The sequence below is a fragment of the Tursiops truncatus genome, chromosome 7, assembly GCF_011762595.2.
Source record: "Tursiops truncatus isolate mTurTru1 chromosome 7, mTurTru1.mat.Y, whole genome shotgun sequence".
NCBI lineage: Eukaryota > Metazoa > Chordata > Mammalia > Artiodactyla > Delphinidae > Tursiops > Tursiops truncatus.
Window position 1 is genome coordinate 58418442 of NC_047040.1, and position 23701 is coordinate 58442142.

The window sequence follows — 23701 nt, forward strand, 5'->3', positions numbered from 1 at the left end:
TATCTGAAGAATGCTTTCATCTTGTGCCAGGTAACCTGGTTGCTGCTGTACACACCATTTTCATTAGACCTCATAAAACCTTTGTGAGGAAGATGGTGGTAGGATCAGGAAACTGAGGCTGAGACAAATAAGATGGTCCAAATGACATAGCTAGTAAGCAGTAGTACCAGAATTCAGGTCTAGGTTATCTGGCTCCAAAGCCTGTATTCTTTTTAGTATGCTGTGACACTCAACAATATTTTATAATTAATGGGCAAACCTCAGGTTTAACATAGAGAAAAATATGATTGGTGATTTTAAACAATATTACTCTGGAAACCTTGTTTATATTAAGTCCTAGAAAATTCTTATTTTATATACCATGCTAATGCATAGAAAGCCAAATCTTTGCTTTATCATAGTCTCAATTAATAGACTTTTATTGAACTTAATTTCCTCTTTTAGCATGTATTATTCAAGTAACAGGGAGATATGTTCCTTGCTTATATTGGTAATACATTTTAATTATATTTCTATGGAAAACTCTTTCATTTTGTTACTTATGGAATTCTTCGATTGGTTTAATGCTGTCAAAAATCTATTCAGGGCTTCCCTGGTGGCGCAGTGGTTGAGAGTCTGCCTGCCGATGCAGGGGACACGGGTTCGTGTCCCGGTCTGGGAAGATCCCACATGCCGCGGGGCGGCTGGGCCCGTGAGCCATGGCCGCTGAGCCTGCGCGTCCGGAGCCTGTGCTCTGCAGCAGGAGAGGCCACAACGGTGAGAGGCCCGCGTACCGCAAGAAAAAAAAAAAAAAAAAATATATATATATATATTCATTACATTTCACTTTCTTTAAAGTTAATATAGAAAATGCAACAGAAGATAGTTATATTTGATAGGCACAACATTCCTGAGATTTTGACTTAAAAAAATAATGTGGATTAGAACAATAACACTAAAAAAATCTTCAAAGAGCTTGAAATACCTGCTTCAAAGCCCCATATCTAAGATGGAATCTGTGGTTAAAGAATAGTGACATTTCTATTCTTTCCCAAGATAGCTCATTTCAATTTATTCACAAATGATTAGGTAGTTATATTTAGCTAACAATTCTATACAAAGGAGTCTCTTAGCATTCTTTTTAGCAGTATAGTTCTATACAAATGTGAGCAATGGTTTTAGGCCAAATTTTTCCTTTCATTTGATTGCTCCAGACTTTCACAATTTCATAGTCTGGCTCTTAGGATTATTTTCCAGTTGCTAGGGATTTTACTACATTTTGTGTACATTCACAGAAATACTGATGGAGACAACAGTGGTGAAAAGTCTGGCAGGCTGGTTCCTTTAGGGTCTTGTCTCTGTCCACGGCCGCCATGAACCCCTTGCTCTGTCCTAGCCACTGGCAGCTCCTTATTGTGACTTTGTGAGTGAGTGGTATTCTTGCATGCCTCTGAGACTTGCTCCCCATCTCATTAATCTCAACTCAGCCTTTACAGTTCAGCACAAGTGTCCCCTACTCCAGTAAGCCCTCCATCATTGTCGGTCTTGGTGCCATACCGCATTTACTCACCCCCAGTTTAATCCTCACTTATTACACTGCGATTCCTTTGTCTCTTTTCCCCATTATGCTATGGAAGCACTGAGGAAAGCAATTGCATTTTATCCATCTTTATCTTCCCATCCCTCAGCAGAGTACCTGGCACAGCATTAGATTCAATAAATGCTTATTAAAGGAGAGAATGAAAGGGAAGCCTGTCTTAGAAAAAAAAAAAAATACAAGCCTTAGAAAGGCACCTTCAAGGAGATCCACAGAAAAACACACTAACTTACTTTCTCTGTCAAACAGCTTTATTGAGAGATAATTCACATGCCCTGTAATTCACTTCTTAGGGTTATTTATGCTATGACAAACCCCTGCAGGTAGTTACAATTTATTCTCCTTCAGACTCTTGCATATACCACAAATGCTTGTGTTTTTTTTTTTAACTTTCTTTTTATAATAACAGTTTTCAAACATACTGAAAAATATTCAACACTTAAAATTCTCAGACCTCCTTTTGTCCAGCACAGTGGTTCTCAAACTTCAGTTGCATCAGAATCAACTGGAGGGTTTGTTAAACTATAAATTGCTGGGCCCTACCCTCAGAGTTTAGAAATTAGCATTTCTAACAGATTCTCAAATGATGCTACCGCTGCTGGTCTGGGGACTACTTTTGAGAACTTTTGGCCTAGCAGTCTCAACAATTATCAACATTTTGCCATATCTATCATTTATCACTCCCTCCCTTCCTTCCTCTTTCCTTTCTCTTCTGTATTTCTAAAAGCAAATGTCTGACGTTTCTCTATCATTTCACCCTTAAATACTTCTGTATATATCTAAACAATAAGGACTTAAAAAAACATATTATAATATCATCACACCTAAAAGTTAACACTACTTCATTAATATCTCTCATTGATAATGATCACATTTTTCTGATTATCTCAAAAACACTTTTTATGGTTGGTTTGTTCAAATCAGCATTAAAACAAGGTTAACACATTCCATTTTGTTGTGATTAAGTCTCTTTTAATCTAGAACAGTCGTCTTTCCCTTTATTTTCTCATGCCATTGACTTGTTGACAAAATCAGGTCAGTTACCCTGTAGAATGTCTTACCTTCTGGATTTGGATAACTGTTTCTTCATAGTGTAATTCAACTTGTCCTCCCATCCACTGTATTTCCTGTAAACTGGAAGTCAGTACTAAAGGTTGAATTAGATTCAGTTTTAGCTTCTTTAGCAAGAATATCTTGTAGGCGATGCCACATAAGTTATGTTGAATCACATCAGGAGGCATATAACATCTGGTTGTTCTACTTTTATTTTTATTTTATTTTAATTTTTTTTTGGTTATTCTACTTTTAGTGATGCTACATTGATTGGTAGATTCAAGTGGTAACAGCTTAATCATTGTAAAGTGAACTACCAACCTTTCTCCTTAATAGTTTTAATCATCCATTGATAAGCACTGCCTGTACCACAAAATAGTGTTTTTCTAACTCAATCATTCTGTTTACATCTATTTTTATTTTTTAAATTAATTAATTAATTTTTGGCTGCTTTGGGTCTTCATTGCTGCGTGCAGGTTTTCTCTAGTTGTGGCGAGTGGGGTCTACTCTTTGTTGAGGTGTGCGGGCTTCTCATTGTGGTGGCTTCTCTTGTTGCAGAGCATGGGCTCTAGGCACATGGGTTTCAGTAGTTGCGGCACGCGGGCTCAGGAGTTGTGGCGCGTAGGCTTAGTTGCTCCAAGGCATGTGGGATCTTCCTGGACCAGGGCTCGAACCTGTGTCCCTTGCATTGGCAGGTGGATTCTTAACCACTGTGCCACCAGGGAAGTCCCTCTGTTTAAATTTATTAACTGGGTTTTCCTCCTCAATTAGGGTGATTTAGTGTATTTTGTACAGGATGGGCAGGATACATTCTTTTCCTTTATTTTTTAATTTTTTAATTAAAAACAAATTTTTTTTTGGCCACACTCTGTGCGGCATGCAGGATCCTAGTTCCCCGACCAGGGATCAAACCCACACCCCCTACAGTGGAAGCATGGAATCCTAACCACTGGACTGCCAGAGAAGTTCCTCTTTTCCTTTAGTTTTTAATTTTCAAAGTAAGGACTCGGTGCCTGTTGTTACTAAATTGTGTTGTTACTCAAATTCATATGTTGAAGTCCTAAGCCCCAGTATGTGTTTGGAGATGTCTTTAAAAGGCAATTAAGATAAAACGTAGTCATTAGGGTAGTCCCTAATACAACAAGACTGGTGTCCTTACAAGAAGAGGAAATTCAGACACAGATATACACAGAGGGAAGGCCATGTGAAGACACTGGGAGAATGTGGGCCTCTGCAAGCCAAGAGAGGCCTCAGAAGAAATCAACCTTGCTGACACCTTGATCTTGGATTTCTAGCTCCCAGAATTGTGAGGAAAAAAATTTCTGTTGTTGAAGCCACCTAGTCTGTAGTATTTTGTTATGGCAGCCCTAGTGAGCATACAATGCCCTAGCTACTTGTAATGGTGACCAGTAATTTTTTGTATATTTATGTAATTAATTAGCTAATTAATTAATTAGCTTTCTTTCTCTTTTTCATATCATTATGAATGCATGGATTTTATACATCCAACATGTTTCAATTTGTTGCAATCATTTTTCTTTTGGATGTTTAAATTGTTCTGTATTTGGCTAGAGGGAGCCTAGAGGAAATTGACTTTTGTGTCATTTTGATATGATCCCAACAGTCTTTGACAACTTCCTTGCTTTCAGGTAGAAGGCATCCTGGGCGCATTTTATACATTTTGGATCCCAACACATTAACGTAATCATTTGCTCTATAATGTCCATAAAATAGTTTCAGAGTAATCCAAGTATTTTTCACTAATTAGACTACTAGATGAAATTTAAAATTTATCTTTCTTTTTGTCCTTAGAATACCTATTTCTAAGAATATATACTCAAAGTCTTATGTTCTAGAGACTTCCCCGGTGGCGCAGTGGTTAAGAATACACTTGCCAATGCAGGGTACATGGGTTCAATCCCTGGTCCGGGGAGATTCCACATGCCTCAGGGCAACTAAGCCCATGCACCACAACTACTGAGCCTGCGTGCCACAGCTACTGAAGCCCGCGTGCCTAGAGCCTGTGCTCTGCAACAAGAGAAGCCGCTGCAATGAGAAGCCTGTGCACCGCAAGGAAGAGTAGCCCTCGCTGGCCGCAACTAGAGAAAGCCCGCACGCAGAAACGAAGACCCAACGCAGCCAAAAATAAGTAAAAAATTAATTAATTAAAAAAAGACAGGCTGCAGAAGCAGCAAAAGAAAAAAATAGGTAAATTGGACCATATCAAAATTAAAAAAAATACTTTTCTTCAAGCTGTAATGAGAACTGAAGTTAAAAGACAGATGAAATGGGAAGAAGCACAGTTCTGGGATTTCATCTTCCTACTTATATGCATCATTTAATAGTTCACCAATGATTTCACAGCATTTCATCCAGGATTCCCTGAATATACTGTTTCCTGATGGAACATTTTAATCACTGCATCAATTTAGATAATTCTGGTCATGTCATAACCACTGAAGCCTTAATGTTTCAGGCTCTTGTTTGTCCTTGAATATCAAAGCCTACAGATATGCTGAATATGTCTTCCAGTAATGTTAATAGTCCTATTTACTGAACTGAAATATTCATGATTAAAAAAAGAAATCCTAGCCAGAAGTTCCCTTTGAGGTAAATTTTTTTTACATGAACTATTTGAGTTAATCTTTTGCTCCAGTTAAAAGCACACACAGACATGGGTGCACACGAACACACATATACACACCCCTTTCTTCTTTATCTATACTGTTCGACTGCATCATTTACTATATGTAAGACATCATTTGGCTGTTGTGTGACAAGCATGTTTAAATACAAAGTGCATCTGGAATCAGATGGAATTGGTTTTTTTCTTGCCTAATAGTTAGGTTATTGCCTAACAAAGAGACTGTAATAAAATTGCCTAAACTTTTATGGATTTGGTGTCTTTAGCTACAAAAGTAACACTTACCTATAGAATTAGTAAATTAGGTCCCAAATATAAAGTGGCTAGGACAGTATCTGGCACACAATAAGGGTTTAATAACTATCTTCATTCTCTACCTAAAAACCTCTTAGGACAAATGAAAGCAGAAAAAAAATCATTTGATCTTGAAGATGACTGTGAGTACAGTGCTACTTCCTCTCTTGATTCTTAGATCATTGTGTGTAATCCGGCTCTACTTTAAAGGAGCGCCAACATGAGCTGTTATTGCTTCAGTTGGCCAGGAAGGCAAAGTGTTAAGCAGTCTTTTAAGTCCTGTTAATTTGTATAAGGCACAGAGGTAATATAAAACAGTGGCTGTCCTAGTCACGGGTTCTCCTATCAGCTGTCAGACAGGATATCCCAAAGATACCTTCTAGAAGGAGATTCCTCAGTAATTTTCCAAGGTCACTCAAGAAAACCTACATGTTTCATCCCACTCTTTGGAGATCTTGCCCTCCTTGTGAAAAGGCATTTTTTCATCCAGAGTAAAATGAAGCATAAGACTATTAATTCTAAACTTCATCTTGGTAGTGAGACATCTGGTGGGAGCAATGCTTTCCTTAGGTTGGTACTCACTTTTTTTTTTTCCTCGTTAAATAATCATTTTTGTCATTAGGTAGCTGTTAAAAAAGCAAGGGAAGAGAGCACTGTTCAACAGATTTCTGCTGCAGCAAAAAGTACTCCTCCTAAATCACTACTTAATAGCAACTTTCAAAGAGTTGATCTCCTCAGAGCACATGCTCCAAGAGGTTTTAATGTGTATTATATGAAAATGCATGTACCCATCTGGTAATGCTGGGTTAAGGAGATTTAACAGGTCTCTTTATTGCAGAATTTCTCAGACCCTTAAATATACTAATGTATATTACTGTCTCCTAAGGGGGGATGCAGGATGCAGCACTTCCTAAACTTATCTGATCCTAGATCTGTTGTTCCACAGAGCAGTGTGGAGGATCACTGTTGCAGAGAATACACTCTGGGAAATAATGTCCTATAATTTAAAACTACAGGTAAGAGGAACATTGGACCAATGGGCCCCTAATGTACATTAATCATTTTCAGGACAGTATAAGTTATTCTTTGCTTTGGCTATTGCAACTGTTGTTTGGCTGTAAGAAACAGAAACCCATTGCAAACCAATTTAAACAGAAGATGGAAGTCTTGGTAGAACACAGTGCTTTCGCACAGAGTTCAAAGTCAGAAAGTATACAGAGTTTTAGGAGGACTAGACTGTAACTTGAAAGTCAGAACTTGTGATTAAAGGACCATGTGGGTGATTGATTACCTATGCTTTTTTCCTGCCTGCCTGTTTTTTTCTTTCTTTTGAAGAGCTTTGTCTATATTGTCAAGAAAGTGTGTGACATAGCCTATGTCCCGTTCTATGTTCCCGTTAAGTTGTCAATATTATTTATTGCTATGTCCTAAGTCCAGCTTCTCAAAAGAAAGAGAATCTTGATAGCCCAGCTTGGATTGGGCTTTCACCCAACCCTAGAAACAATCTGTTGAGGCTAAAATTCATGTGCTATAAATATGAAGGTCTAGGCCGGCCCCCTCAGTTGGGTGAGGGGGATGGATTTTTCTTAGAAGGAAGGGGCCATGGGATGAGTAGGCACCACCAAAGTAACATTAGTCATAACTTCTTTATAAGAATCATTTTAGAAAGAAGGGCAGCCTTGATTGCAGTATATCATATACTGACAATAGCAAATCGATTTAGAAAGAATGTGCTTCATAGAATCTATTTGTGAATCTATTATGAATATTGTGTTAGGCATTATCACTATTTATTAATAACTAATTCTCCTCTACTGCTGGGTACAAGTACGGATCCCCTGCCCCTTGAAGTTTGATGTGGCCATGTAACTTCACTTGGCCAATGAAACGTCACTTCGTGGGGGGAAATACTTTGATATAGAAGGATTTAGAGACCAGGGCAGCCTGCAAGTGCCAAGCCAACTCATGGACAGCTAGCAGAGCTCCAAGGGACTTCCTGTAAGAGAACTATTTTATTCTGTAACCCCTCTGACATTTTGGAGTTGTCTGTTATTGTATTATAATCTAGCCTATCCTGACTAGTACAAATATTCCCTGAAATGAACCACACAGGTTCAACAATGTAATGAAGGTGAAATATTATCCTGAGCTGGTGCTAATCTGAGAGGCCATAAGTTTGGTGACCTAGGCCTATGGACAAGATTCCCCAGTTTCCAGTTCAATTGACGGGACTCTTGTGATACATTTTGGTAATCTTCACTTCTCATGACTAGAATTTTAAGTATCCTTGTGAAGGTTAATAGAAATATTATTTTCACATACTCTCATTATATAACACCATTAAGTGTTATCAGAAGAGGAGCAATTTTCTTCAGTGTTTTCTCAGTGAACTAGGTGTATCAACATTTATGACAATTATGTACATTCAATCAGATGACCACCAATGCCACTGATTTGTTTCAGAATTATCATTCTGTACTCAAGCTGTTATCTTGAAAAAATGGTTCAGGAAGTGTAAGTGGACATAGGTGCGCTTTTCTTATACAACCCTGATTTTGCTCAGAGACCTATCCATAGCCCTCACAATCAGATGCCTCAGAGGAAGCTGAGCTCTACTCCAGTCCCAAGGTTGGGCTGAATGGTCTCAGGCTAACCCCATTTCCCCTGCCAGTGTTCGGTTTAAATACAGGCATGAGACCCTACTTTGCCCAGTGGAAGAAGAAGTCTGCTAGAGGGTTTCTAGGGCATATTTCCTTTTTTCTAAGAAAGAGTTACAGGAAGAGATGGTTTCTTCCCCTTACCCTCTCTGAATATTGTCATTTCAGGATGTGTTGCCTGGAACTGCCACAGCAGTCTTTTTGCTGTTAGCCTGAAGATGAATCCAGAAAATGCCCAGAGAAGACAGAGCTGTGATACAGAAAGAACCAGGATCCCTGAAAATAGTGTTGAGCTACAGAATCTATCAATCCTGAAGTTCTTCCTCTCTGGACTTTCTGTTGCATAGGACAAATTTCCATTGAATCAGAATTGCTATTACTTGCAGCTAAAAGCATCCTGGCTAATACATTAATAATATATTTGCTCTTTTAGGTTAGCATATGCCTTTTATGTTGCCTCTGAGAAAACAGCATGTAAAATTTTCTTTTAAGACTTCCTAAATCTTTATTCATGAATTACGATAGAGATTAGATAACAAAACTCCAGTAGTTTCTGCGATAACTGGACTCTTTAATCAATCAGCATTCTTTCAAACACTATGAGCAATTCCAGAATACAGAGCAGATGATTAAGCATGTTTTACTTCACAGGTAGCTTATGGTCAAATTTCAAAGATTCAAAATAATGTTCTGTCAAGTGGAAGAATGAAAATTTAAAATCTGTTTCTTTGCTGATGCCTGACAGGGTCTGGGTACTGCTGGTAATAGAACAGGCAAAGGCAAGGATTAAGCACTGCCTGGAACATAATATCAGAAGTCCTGCAAGTAAGTGAAAATCAAGGTGGTGGTGTATTTTAAATCGTGAAATTGTAATCAAAGTACTTAGGTATTCTATAGATTTTTACCAAGTTCTTAGATAGTTATTTGTGTAGTTACTTGTTTGCCTGCCCTGTTAGATTGCAAGCTCCTTGAGGGCAATGACCACGTTTATCTTGTTCTTCACTGCACCTCCGTCACACAATTGTCATTGTTTTTTGTGATAAGAACATTTAAAATCTAGTCTTTTAGCAACTTTCAAGTATATGTATATAACACAGTATTGTTAACTATAATGACAATGCTGTGCGTTAGATCCCCAGAACTTATTTATCTTCTAACTCCAAGTTTGTACCCTCTGACCAACATGTCCCCAACTCCCCCCCAACCCCCAGGGTACTTATTTTTTTTGCAAGCTGTTCCCTTCCCCTGTAAAGTTATTCCCAGGACTCAATTTCCCTCTTAGTGTAGTTATTACTATTATTTTGTTATCTGTTATGCCTGTAACAGATGTGGATGAAGTTGACCAATACGTGTAGTCCAGCCTTGCCAGCCCATGATGAATGTGTCACTACTCCATTTTCCTCCTTTCCTCCTTAGACTCTCTCTAAAGTCTTCCTGTCTCCTGTCCCCTAGCTTTCTCTACAAGATCATTAAATCTCTGGATTTCCAACTGAGCTAGTCTGTATAAATTACTGACTCCAAACCACTCCCTAGATCCTTTGTGACCTTTGGTCAACTTACTTGATCCCTGGTCATTTCTTACCCTAGTAAGGTAAGAAAAATTCTGAAAGCTAATAATAACAAAGAACAAAAAATATGAGTTCTACTTATTTTCATCCCATTGATATCTCCTTGGCAGCATCCTTATGTTGAGCTGATCTGATGGCCTATTCTCATCCTTCCTCTGACAGAGATCTTTTGCTCAATTTCCATCCTAGGGATTTCCCTGGTAGTCCAGTGGTTAAGAATCCGCCTTCCAATGCAGGGGACACAGGTTCAATCCCTGGTCGGGGAGCTAAGATCCCACATGCCGTGGGGCAACTAAACCCCGTGCCGCAACTACTGAGCCTGTGTGCCACGACTAGAGAGAAGCCCACAACGAAGACCCAACACAGCCAAAAAAAGAAAAAAAAAAATTTCCATTCTAGACCACTTCTGATTCTTTCCTCTAGGCTTCACTTAATCACTGAGCCCAACAGATACTAAATAGACTTCCCTTTGTGCAAAAGGCTCAAGGACAAGCTTTCCTACGTTCAAAGTCATTTTCTTAGGCTTGGCATTAGTGTTAACTCTTAATATCCTGTCTGTCTCACTGAATCTTCATTTATCATGTAGAATAAAAGATACCTACTAGGCTTTTCTCTGAGACATGCCTGCTTCATTAGTAGAGGGAGGTCACGCACACAGATGTTTCTACTATGTGACCTCTACCCACCTGACCAAGGCTGACTGGACCCTTGGTAGAACTTTACCTAAACCAGGCCAATCAGATCCTCTTTCTCATGAATATGAATTGACCCCCCGTGAGTGCGAGTGTGTGGCATTTCCCCCAGTGAGTTGGAAATGGAGTCTTATTATTGGGCAACTGTTAGCAGCAGCTATTGGCCACTCCTGAAACTTCCTAGCTCACTGACATCTGTGTGACCTGCTTTGTCAAAGCACTTTAAAGGTGGTGAAAAGTGCAAGTAAAAGACGTAGCTGCAAATAGAGAAACAGGTAACTGACTCAAGGACTTGATAGTGTGAATTGAAGGGAACAGGTAGATCGCAGAGATATTGAGATTGAAGAAAGAGCAAGATCTGGCTAAAAGACAGTGATAACTTGAAGATAATTCTACTTCTCCAAGACTGGGGAACATTTTCAATTACTATTGGAGTGGCTGGTTGCTGGGCAGATTGGGCTCTCTGGGATTCTTGAGCTTTTCAGGTAATGGTTCCTCTCTTTTCACAAGCAGCAGTGTGAAAGCCAACTATAGAACTTCACTACTGAACAGTAAACAATTTAGGAATTACTTTGTTAGGACTATTCATAACCGTTTATACTGAGGCTGGGTACAAAATGTGGGCTATTTAGCTTCCTTCTGTTTCGTACCTACTGTGTACTCACACCCATTTTTATAAATACAAGGTATTGGTGACAAGGGAGCTAGATTGGGAGAATTTAAACGGTGCATATTTACCAATGACATAATGAAAAAATAATACAAAACCAAAATCAAATCAAGTTGCCCATGTCCTTGAGAATTTCCAAACTTATAGAAAAAGCTTTTTAACTTATCTCAGTAGATCACTCTCATAGGAAAGAGGAAAATGTTATGCAATTTTATTATCAATAATGGCTCCGTTGCTGCTTATAAAAAGTCCCTATTAGAATTTTGGCTGAAAGGGAACAGATTTTTCCGTTTGATTGGGGCTTGAAATTTGGCTTCTGCCATTTGCCAGTTAGTTGTGTGACTCTATCCAAATTATATAACCTTTCTGATCTTGTTCCCACATCTGTAAAATGGGCATACCCATACCAGCCAACTCAGAACTTTTCCTTTATTAGAAACTAGTCTCTTTGAAAGAAGCACCTAAAAAAAGTGTCACAATTTTTGGACAAGTATTGCATTCACTGCAACAAATACTTGAATGCTGACTGAAGGCCAGAACCTAAATGAATGAATTCCTTCTACAGATGGAGCTCATGGTGTAGTCAGGTAGGGGTGAGATGAGATGAAACCCTAATATTAACAATAGCCTTTATTACTATTTATGAGCCTTTCCTATCTGTGTTGGGTACTGTTACTACAAGGTTTACACACATTATCTCATTTATCCTCAATCCTCACAATAACCTCTTAAGGTGGGTCTCAGTAGCCTCATTTTATCCCAGAGGAAACTGAAGCCCAGAGAGATTATTTTGGTCAGGGTCAAACGGCTAATGGGTAGTGGATTCCAGATTGGAACCAACGTTCCCCAAATTCCAAAGGCTTCTGCTCTTAACCTTCCAGAGGAAAAGGAGCGGGATGTGTGTGGAAACTGGCTGTGTTAAACGCATTCTGGGATCCAGTGCCTGTAATACGCCTGAAAAATAAGGCGACAAAGGACTCCTTAGATCATACCCTTAACCCTTTTTTCCGTTAAGAAAGTTTGACAGCTTCTCACCATCTGGATTGACTGAAGAGCGTTATAGGAAAAGGAGGCGAGCTGGGTCCGTGGTCCCCGAGGACTCAGCTGGCGGCCAAGCGGGGCTGGCGCGGCTGATCGCCAGACCTCAGGCGACCCGCCTCCGCGCGGGCGGTCAGGCCGAGGGTGCTTCGAGGTGAAGCGGCGGGTGAAGTGTGGGGCTGGAGGGCGGCAAGCGAGCGTGTGCGGGAAACGCGGGGCGCGCACCGGTAAGGAAGCGGAGATCCGGGGCCGAGAGGCCCCACGTGTAGGGATGGCGGAAGACGCGCGCTCCTGCGTGACCGGCTCAGGCCTGCAAGGATGGTTCTCCAGCTCCCGCCAGCTCGGGCGCCGCGCGACTCCTCCCACCCTCTCCCGCCTCCCGCGGCCAAACCAATGGGCGGGACGGGATGGGGGGAGCGCGGGGCGGAGCGGGGTGGGGCGCGCGGCTTGCGCGCAGGTGCAGCCCGGCGCCCGGCCCGCCTGTTCCGCTGCCGCCGCCGCCGCCGCCGCCGCCGCCGCCGCCGCTGCCGCCGACGTGCATTCCGCTCGGCGGAGGGGCCGGGCCTGCGCTTTCTCCTCCTTCCTCCCGGCCTCCGGCTGCCGGTAGGACCCGTTTCCCGCTGCCGCTGGGAGCCTGTGTCATCGTCCGCCCTGAGCACGGTGAGGTCTTCAGGGAGCCTGTGGTCGCGACCCCCGTCGCGTCTTTGACTCTGGCCCATTGCTCTGAGGCCGGCGTCCCGCCAGGGCCGGGTGGCCGGCCTGGGCGGAGGGCGGCGTGGAGCGTGTGGATGAATGAGGCGCTCTCGGACTAGGCCGCGTGTCCCGGGAGCGGCCCACGCCTCACCCGGCACGCTATGGGGAAAGCCTTCTCCGGAGGCGGGGACTGCCAGTGGCCCAGTCCAGAGGGGGAATATGTTGGGTGGGACCTCGCTTTGGCTGGGCGGCCAGCCACTCCTTGGTAGGAGGCCAGAGGACTGGAAAGTCTCTGCTCGTGCAGCTGTGCTTCGGAGACCTGGGGTTTGGCTGGGAACAGCTGTGAGTTACGACCCTGAGAAGGGAGATTCCTGGCCCTCGGGGTCAGGGATCAGAGGCTATCACTTCATGAGCAGGGCGTCAGCGTGGCCCCGGGAGGTTCAATTGGAGCCAGAAGACAGGGATAGTGTTAGTTCCCAGCTTATAAAACGTGAGGTTAGCAGTCCTCATGAGTTCAGTTTGCAGTCGGCTCAATTTTGCCCGGAGAAACTTAGAGCCAGATTGTCAGGGACCGAGAAAGTTTCGACCTGTAAATAAAAAGGCTTAGTAGATCCATTTACGACTAGAAGTAACCAAAGGGTGGATTCAGGAGGTTGCTTATGAGGACTGATGAGTCGTAACTACAGTGCCGAAGGTGAAAGAGACTTGTTGGAAAGACCTTGATACCGGCGTGTGTTCATTCATGCGAAAAATGGTGCTTGTGGGCGAAATGGAAAAGAACAGGTTCCAGATTGAGGGAATGGTTTGGTGGGAGGTGACTCGGTTGCTAGTGGTTCTAGAATGGATTTTCTTTGACACTCTTACCTGTGCTCCTGCTTCCAAATGCTTTCATTCATATAACCACATGTCAGGTTAAGAAAATGTTTCGTGAACAGTCTGGATGGAAGATTGGCAGCTAAATTTTATTTTTGATTTCTGGTGCCACATATTTTTAGATCAGTTTTCCAGGACTTCTCAGGAGTGACTGCTTTGACAACTATCAGAATCAGATCTGTTAACAGAACTTTTTTGTTTTCATTTTTGTTGAAAAATAAAGTGTGTCAGTTTTAGATTGATATATACAGTATGCTGTATTCTTAATCTATTATTCAATAATATATTGTGTGTGATGAAATGTGTTTTTGGTCAATGGGGACAGTAAAAAGTTTTGTTCATATGTGTGTTTGTTTTGACATTTCAGATGCCCCCCAAAAAGGGAGGTGATGGAATTAAACCACCCCCAATCATTGGAAGATTTGGAACTTCCTTGAAAATTGGTGTTGTTGGGTTGCCAAATGTTGGGTAGGTGAATGTTGGGCTTTTCTCATTTTCGTTTTGTAAATACTTTGGGTCTTGTTGTAGAAATGGGAACTCATGAGGTAATAAAAATTTAAATTGAAGAAAAGAGGCTAGGAAGCTGGACTATTAATATGTTGCAAAACAAGGTTTTCATTTACACTTATCTTATTTTTGCTTTTCTACACAGATATTGGGTTGAAACTTGAGTTACTTATATTGTTTGTTTTGCTAAACTCAGAGGAAGAAGCAGTGGGAGTTTAAACATCAAGTTGAACCAGATCAGCTCTGGTTCGCCAGAAACACTGTTGGGAGATACACAGTATTGAATTTATGAGGAATTAGAGTAGTTTAAATTAGATTTTCATGCTGGCTGGCTCCGTAGGGTACTTAGGCTGGCTACCAGAGGCCATGCAGTAGGATACTTTAGGAAATAGTTTTAAAAACCCCATTATAAATTTGATTAGATTTTTGGGAGATCAGGGATCAGATGGCTGAATTTTTACTAGAAAAGAAGGTGACAAGTTTGAACTTAATATTGGAAGTTGTGTGCTAAAAGGGTATCTTATAAAGTGGCTAAATCTGAAAGTTGTGAGAATAAAATTTTGAGTTTTGTAATGTTTAAAATTAAAGTGAATTATTACTGCAAATAAGACTAATTAGGAAATATTTGTGGGGTTTATTATATAAATCTGTACACATGCAACTTGGTTGTTCAAAGTCTACTTTTTTCATTATTTGCCCTTCTATTTTAATACCTTTTACTAACCTTAAAATGTAAAATGTCTCAGAAGTGATTAGGGTGTACTAAGGAGTAACAGATCCAATATGGATTTATTAAGAGGACGGAAAGTATTTTGGAATGTGCTTTAGGCTTTTAGATTGGTGGCAGGTAGGACAACTATGTTCTTTCACGTGTTCCTAGGAGCCCCTGTCATAGAGATTGCTTAGTGAATGGAGCATGGTGTGACCAAGTAAGGCAGTTCTGAAATTCTTGTAATGTAAAACATGACAAGTGGGGCTGTCCTAATTTCAGTCTGGAGCTGGAGAGGTTGGCATTTTGAGGGGGTTTCCTGCTGTGATATAGGCTGCTTGCAAAGTAAGACTAAATAGAGAGTGGGAATCTAAGCAAAACAAATAATTAAGCAAAGTACTGTAGGGTGCTGTCAATAAACTTGAAAGCAAGATATGATCGTTATGTATGTTGTGAACTTTATTGCGTTAGTAAGCAAGACATAGTTTTTAGATATTAACATACTTCTCTCATTCTAGAATCATTGCAGTCAACGCAGCTTGACTTTACATGGGACTGATTTAAAATGGGCCATCTTAAAAAATGTTTCCTGTATGAGTTTTTTAGCATAGAGCATAATAAAGTCAATATATAGGAAAATAACCTAGGATATTTTATTATCCAGTATAAATGTGCTATTTATGCTTTTAAATTAAATACTCCTCCCACTTTCCCCCAGTTTTATTGATGTATACTTTATAAACAGTAAAATTCACTCATTTTAATAATGTGCAGTTCAATGAGTTTTGGCAATTGTGTTTGGTTATGAACACTCTTTTTTTTAGAATGCTCTTACATTGCCTAACTGTATCAGGTAGGGTTCTTCGTAAGCAACACAAATTCTTGCTGTTTTAAGCAAGAAAAAGAGACTTATTGGAAGGAGAGCATTGAAGGACAAGCTGAACAGCCAGGCCTCAGGAAGGACAGCAGCCTGGGTAGTGCTGGCAGAGACGGGTCCACGTGGAGCTCAGCCATATGAACTGAACTTCTGGGTGTTTCTCATCACCTGCTGCCTCTCCAGTGATATAGATTCCTGTGTAAGGAAATCTTACTGGGCATGTCTACCTCTGGATAGGCCCACAAGAAATGGATTGGGGAGAGGGGACAGTTCTCTGAAGGATGGCCTGCTGATCAAAAATAAGGACATTTAGTGCTGAAACCATCTAAAGAATCTCTTGGTTTTTAGAGAACTGGATGAATAAGAAGGTTTGCTGATTATCTAGAAACATAGAGGGATATTTATAGCTAACAATAGTTGATATTTATTTGAACACTTATTTAGTGTATGCCTATCACTATTCTGAGCACTTTATGTGTATTATCTAATTTAATCAATGTTTAACATCCCTGCCCTCTTCTCATTAGAATTTAAATTCCGTAAAGGCAAGGATTGTCTTGTTCTTGTTTATTGTTGTATTTCTAGCACCTAGACTGGTGTTAGGAACTTAGTAGGTAGGCACTCAGTAATTATCTGTGAATGGATAGTTTTTCTGCCCTTGATGCCATGTGTAGGTTTAATGATAAGGAGGCACGTTTTGATGGCCACTTTTTTTTTTTTTTTTTTTTTTTTGCGGTACGCGGGCCTCTCACTGTTGTGGCCTCTCCCGTTGCGGAGCACAGGCTCCGGACGCGCAGGCTCAGCGGCCATGGCTCACGGGCCCAGCAGCTCCGAGGCATGTGGGATCTTCCCGGACCCGGGCACGAACCCGCGTCCCCTGCATTGGCAGGCGGACTCTCAACCACTGCGCCACCAGGGAAGCCCAGAAGTTTCTTTTTTATGTAAAAGTGTAAATTTTGCAGTCATAGATTGGTATATTGACCTTGCTTTATGAACTTAGAAACCCCAGCTCCTTGCACCTCATGCTTCAGCAATCCCAAGGGAATGGCCTTTCATTCTCATGGACCAAAGTGTTGTGAATTCCAGACAACTGGTTATCCAAGGGGTGAAAGGACCAAACAACTTGCCCTGCAGTCTAAGAGGGATTTTTTTTTTCCTGTAAGCTGCCACACCATACTTCTGGTAACATTCCTTTGTCCAGATATAGTCATAAGAATTTACTTTCAAGGAAGGCTAGGATATGTAGTCTTTATTTTGATGGACATATGTTCAGTTAAAAATTCTGTTACTATGAAAGGAGGAAAGAATGAATATTGGGGGACAACTGTATACTCTGTTCCATTACTCAGCAACTGCCTCAGGAGAGTATTTGTCTTGCTTAGTTGATACTTCCGGGAATGTCCTTTGGTTGTTCCTACAGCTTGCCTTTTCCCAATTTGCCAGAGTCCAGCCACAAAGCTATGTACTGTTGTTGAGGAAAACATTTTTTTTAAATGCTTTAAAAAAAATCACAGGGTAATTATGTTCAATGTTTTAGTTATCTATTTTTATGTAGGAAACCACTCCAAAAGTTTGTGGTTTAAAACGATGAATATTTATAATAATATTTCTCATGATTCTGTGGGTTAGCTGGGTGAGTCTACTGCTGGTCTCACTTGAGATCCTTCAGGTGGCTGCATTCAGCTGATGGCTAGTGAGGGTTGGAAGGTCCAAGATGGCCATACCCACAGGGCTGGGGCCTTATCAGGCTGGAAGTCTAGGGCATTTCTATCTTCCCTTACTTGGCTTCTTTCTCTCCAAGTGGTCTCCAGCCCAAACTTTTTTATAGCATGGTGGCTGATGCCCAAGAGAGTGAAAATGTGCCAGTGGTACAAAACACTCCCACCTATTTCTTTTAGTCAAAGCAAGTCGTGACACCAGCCCAGAGATAAGGAGGGAAGGGAAATAGACTCACCCTCTTGAGGGAAGGAGTAGAAAAGAACATGTGGCCATCTTTAATCCATTGCATTCTACTATTTTCCTATTTTCCTAATATAGTTTTATATGACACCCATTTGTTCCCTGGAGAAGTCTTCCTGGCTCGTTCTTAGCTTCTTGTTCTTACTGAAGAGGCTCCATTCTTGACTGCTTCGAGAAACTCACTGGAGGAAGATTAATCTCTAGGTGCTCAATTAATAATGCTCTTTTTAATGCATATATTTATTTTTCATGCTGGCCAGTTTTTTTTTTCCAATATTTGATTATAAAAAATTTCACGTACAGAAAAGCCACTCACTTTTTATACAGAATAGTGTTTATTATATATACATTATATATAGGAAACAATAAGCAATTATGTATATTCTATCCTTGGGATAGATTATATTTTTCTTTTACAATTTTAAAGTCTTAATAGTAATCTTCCACTGATGACTATTAATAATTTGTTTTTTGCAGATTGCTTACATGAACTAGTTTGAAATTGATGTGGAAATGAAGGTACAGCGTGGTACAGATTGTGTATTTTAACTCTTTTGTAGGTCATTTAAGACCTTTTAAAAATGTTTGCTTTTGACAAAAACTATAGCAAAAGGCAATAATGATCTGATTGTCAAAGCTGGTACGCATTTTTTGTCCTTAACTTACTTAACCTCTCTGCCCTATTTGGCACTGTTAGTAACTCCCCACCTCTCTCAACTCTTCCTTCAGTCTTTTGTGCTTGCTACACTTCCTGTGTTTGCGCTCTATATTAGGTTTCTGTCCTTGGCTGTCTTCTCTTTTATACTTTCTCCCTGGGCAGTCTCATCCTCTCCTAATTTTAATCATCTGTTGGCTTCTCTTTTCTAAATTTATATGTCCTGCTCAGGTTGCATCTGAGTTCCAGATTCATATATCTAACTGCCCTGAATATCTCCAGTTAAATGTCTACACCCTACATGTCTAAAACTGAACTTATTGCCTCTTGCATTCCCTATCTTGGTTAATAATACTACTTTCCACCCAGATACTTGAGAGATTTATCTTTTCATCCTTTCCCCTCAGCTGTATTTTTCAGTAGGGCACCAAACCTGGTACCTGAATATCTCTCTGATCTATTTTCTTCACATCTTTTTGCCACTCATTTCTTACTTGAATTATTCCAGAGGCTTCTTAAGTGGGCTTTCTGTCAGGGCATTATCTATAGTAAATCTTTTTTTGTTTTGCCCAGGTGTTTTTTTGTTTTTGTTTTTTAAATTGAGGTATAACATACACAGTAAAATGCGAAAACTTTAAATGTACATATCAGATTTTTACATTTTAATTCACCCATGTAACCAGTACCCACATCAAAATCTAGAACAAATCCAGTGCCACAAAAGACTTCCTTGTACCCCTTCCCAGTTGGTACTATCCTTCCTAGGATAACCATATTCCAACTTGTATTACCACATTGATTAGTTTGCCTGATACAGATGGAATCACACATTATGCACTCTTGTTTGTTTTTTTTTTTTTCTTTTTTGCGGTACGCGGGCCTCTGACTGTTGTGGCCTCTCCCGTTGTGGAGCACAGGCTCCAGACGTGCAGGCTCAGCAGCCATGGCTCACGGGCCTTTCCACTCCGTGGCATGTGGGATCTTCCCGGACCGGGGCACGAACCTGCGTCCCCTGCATGGGCAGGCGGACTCTCAACCACTGCGCCACCAGGGAAGCCCACATTATGCACTCTTTATATCTTTTACAAGTCATTATGCCTGAGAGAATATACACTATATTTACCCTTTTTGCTATTGATGGGCATTTGGGTTGTTTCCTTTTTTTGTCTATTATGAATAGAGCTGCTTTGAACATTCATGTACATGTCTTTTGGTGGGTAGATATAAGAACTCATTTCTGTTGGGTGAATGGATACACTTACCCCACTCACCCTGTCCCCCGAACTCCCCACCTCTAGGAGTTAAATAGCTTTAGATACTGCCACATAATTTTCCAAAGTGGTTATTCTAATTTATAGTGCTGGTATTGTAAAAAAGAGTTCTAATTTCTCTTCATCCTCACTAGCACTTGGTATTATCATTCTTTTTCATTTTGGCCATACTTGTGTGCAGTATCATGATCGTTTTGCATACCTGTGATAGCTAATGATTTTGAACATCTTTTAATATGTTTACTGGACATTTTTTGTGAAGGATATTTTTTCTTTTTAGTAATAATTAGGTGTTTTTTATTCTGGATATGGGTTCCTTGTTGGATATGCATTAGAACTACCTCTTCCTAGTCTGTGTGACTTTTTGCTTAAGAGTAAATAAAAATTGTTTTTGAAGTAGTTTCGCAATTAAAAAATTTCATACTTGCAAAGCTAGTTAAAAAAATTCCTATATGAGGTCTGCTTACACTCCCCAAATGTTAACATAGTACAGTTATAAAAATCAGGAAATTAGCATTGATTTACCAGTTGCCTCACTAATGTCCATTTTCTGGTCCAGGATCTAATACAGGATTACATATATGTTGCATTTAATTGTTGCTGTGTCCTTAGTTTCCTTTAACCTAGAACAGTTTCTCACTTTGTCTTTCATGTCCTTGACACTTTTGAGGAGTGCTGACCTCTTATGGTAGGCTCTTAAACCTTGGGGTTTATCTAATATTTCCTTGTGATTAAATTCAAATTATGCATTTTTGGATGCAGAAGTGACATGTGCTTCTTAGTACATTATATCAGGAAGCACACAATGTTGATTTGTCCTGTTACTAGTGATTTTAACTTTGATCACTTATCTAAGGAGGTGTCTGACAAATTTCTTCACTGAAAAGTTTACTGTATTTTCCGTTGCAATTAATAAATATATCTTTTAGGGAGATACTTTGAAATTATGTAAATACTGTGTTTCTCATACTTTTGCCCCCCAGTTTTGGCGTGTATTAATGATTCTTGTTTGAAATAGTTATTATTGTGGTGTTTACCAAATAGAGATTTAAAAATTTCTGTTGGTCTTCTACATTTATAGAGGAAACAATTTATAGAAGAAACAATGGAAATTCTATTGTTTAGAATTCTATTGTTTAGAATTCTGTTGTAAAGAAGAACCCCCCATTTTCTCATGTAAATTACTTATAATTTGTTTATATCAGGATCAGTTTTTACTTTGCTGGTTATAATGCGTTACTATTGTTATTTATTTTGTTGCTCAAATTGCCCACATTTGGCCATCAGGAGCCTTCCTGTTCACTCGTGTTACTTTTGATGTGTCCTCCATTTTTTGAGTATTTTCTGGTTTCTAGCTCCACATTATGTTCCAGGCTTATTTGTACCTTCTCTGTCCCAGCTTTGTAATAAACAAATTTTTCTGTTGACATATGTTTTCATCTCTCTTGGGTGTATACTTAGGAGTGGAATTTCTGGGTTGTATGTAACCGTATATTTAACTATTTGAGGAACTGCCAAACTTTTCTAAAGCGAGTGTGTCATTCTGTGTTCTTACCAGCAATGTATGTGGGTTCTACTTTCTTCACATTCTCACCGGTGCTTGTAATTATCTTTATTAAACATTTTTTATTTTTTTAAAATTTTATTTATTATTTATTTATTTATTTTTGCGGTATGTGGGCCTCTCACTGTTGCAGCCTCTCCCGTTGTGGAGCACAGGCTCCGGACGCGCAGGCTCAGCAGCCATGGCTCACGGGCCCAGCTGCTCCGCGGCATGTGGGATCTTCCCAGACCGGGGCACGAACCTGTGTCCCCTGCGTCGGCAGGCAGACTCTCAACCAGTGCGCCACCAGGGAAGCCCTATTAAACATTTTTTAAATTGAGGTTTAGTTGATTTACAATATTATAGTAGTTTCAGGTGTGCAGCATAGTGATTCAAAATTTTTATAGGTTATACTTCATTTATAGTTATTATAAAATATTGGCTATATCCCTTGTGCTGTGCAATATGTCCTTGTAGCTTATTTATTTTATACATATTAGTTTTTACCTCTTACTCCCCTACCCGTATCTTGCCACTACACCCTTTCCCTGTCCTCACTGATAACCACTATTTTGTTCTCTGTATCTTCATTTTGATTTCATTTTATTTCAGATATTTTATTTTTTATACAATAGTTCTGTCTGGATAGTTTTCATATTTTTTCATTCCTCATTATCTTCACCTGTGAGTCTGTTTATTTTTTGTTATGTTCACTGGTTTGTTTTGTTTTTTAGATTCCACATATAAGTGATAATATACAGTATTTGTCTTTCTCTGCCTGACTTATTTCACTAAGCATAATACCCTCCAGGTCCAGCCACATTGTTGCAAATGGCAGAATTTCTTTCTTTGTTTTTTAATGGCTGAGTAGTATTCCATTGTGTGTGTGTGTGTGTGTGTGTGTGTGTGTGGTGTGTGGTGTGTATCTCATGTTATCTTTATCCCTTTATCTGTTCATGGACACTTAGTTTGCTTCTATATCTTGGCTATTGTAAATAATGGTGCTATGAACACTGGGGTGTATGTATCTTTTAGAATTAGTATTTTCATTTTCTTTGGATATGTACCCAAGAAGTTGAATTGCTGGATCATATGGTAGTTCCACTTTTAGTTTTTTGAGGAACCTGCGTGCTGTTTTCCACAGTGGTTGCAGCAATTTATGTTCCCACCAACAGTGTACAGGGTTCTTCTTTCTCCACATCCCAGCCAATATTTGTTATTTGTGGTCTCTGATTGTTATCATCTTTTTAATTATAGCGAAGGCATGAAGTGGTATCTCATTGTGGTTTTGAATTGCACTTCCTTGATGCCTAATAATATTGAGCATCTTTTCATGTGCTTATTATGCCTTCATTTTGGAACGATTTTCGTTGGGAATTCCAGGAACAGTTTTTCTTTCAGCACATTGAAGGTATCTTCCATTTTCTTCCAGCTTTCTAATGAGAAGTCTGTTGTTGTTGTTATCTTGGTTTCTTTGTACATAATGTGTGTTTTTTTTTTCCCTATAACTTTCTTTAAAATTTTCTCTTTACTACTGGTTTTCAGAAATTTGATTTTCATATGCATTGATGTGGTTTCCCTTATGCCTCTTTTGCTTGGGGTCTGTTGAGACTTTAGGCTTGTGAGTTTATGATTTTCATTAAATTTGTAAAATATTTGGCCAGAGCATTTCTTCAAATGCTCTTTTCTCCCCCTCTCCTCCTTTCCCTTCCTCTCCTCCTGAGACTTTTATTACATATGGGTTAGTCCGCTAGGTAATATTCTACTGAAGCTCTGGTTATGTTTTTGTCCAATTTTTTTCCCCTGTGCTTCATTTGATAGCTGCTGTTGTTCTGTCTTCATGTTCACTGATCTTTTGTGCAGTGTCTAATCTACAGTTAGTCACATCCAGTGTGTTTCATTTCAATTCAATTTTTTCATATACTGTATTTTTTATACAATAGTTCTGTCTGGATGGTTTTCATATTTTCATTATCTTCATATTTACCTTTATATCCTTCAGAAAAATTTTAAAAAATCTATTACATTTATTTTAAGGTCCTCGTCTGCTAATTCCATCATCTCTATCATTACTGTGTTTGTGTTTATTGACTTTTATCTTGCTTTGGATCTATATTTTCCTGCTTCTTTGCATGCCTGTTAATTTTTTTTTTTTTTTTTATGGTACGCGGGCCTCTCACTGTTGTGGCCTCTCCCGTTGTGGAGCACAGGTTCTGGACGCGCAGGCTCAGCGGCCATGGCTAATGGGCCCAGCCGCTCCGCAGCATGTGGGATCTTCCTGGACCGGGGCACGAACCTGTGTCCCCTGCATCAGCAGGCGGACTCTCAACCACTGTGCCACCAGGGAAGCCCGTGCCTGTTAATTTTTATTGGATTCCAGATGCTGGATTTTATGTTGAGTGCTGAATGTTATAGTATTCCT

At 39.9% G+C, this 23701-nt stretch overlaps 2 protein-coding genes across 3 annotated transcripts in view; one reads left to right on the forward strand and one right to left on the reverse strand.

Annotated features, from left to right (window-relative positions):
• Window positions 1–670: 670 nt before the first annotated feature.
• Window positions 671–12911, reverse strand: LOC109547955 (uncharacterized). Its single transcript, XM_073806953.1, has 3 exons — window positions 12703–12911; window positions 12190–12568; window positions 671–2710 (listed from the first exon to the last, which is right to left on the reverse strand). The coding sequence occupies exons 1-3, from the start codon at window positions 12909–12911 to the stop codon at window positions 2675–2677; spliced, it is 624 nt and encodes a 207-aa protein (XP_073663054.1). The 3' UTR covers window positions 671–2674.
• OLA1 (Obg like ATPase 1) overlaps window positions 12719–23701 on the forward strand; it is a 167668-nt gene continuing 156685 nt past the window's right edge. For both annotated transcript variants that reach the window (XM_033860010.2, XM_019922566.2), the window contains exons 1-2: window positions 12719–12852; window positions 14126–14226. In XM_033860010.2, coding sequence (XP_033715901.1) covers window positions 14126–14226 — 101 coding nt within the window. In that variant the 5' untranslated portion in view covers window positions 12719–12852. The remainder of the gene's footprint in view (window positions 12853–14125; window positions 14227–23701) is intronic.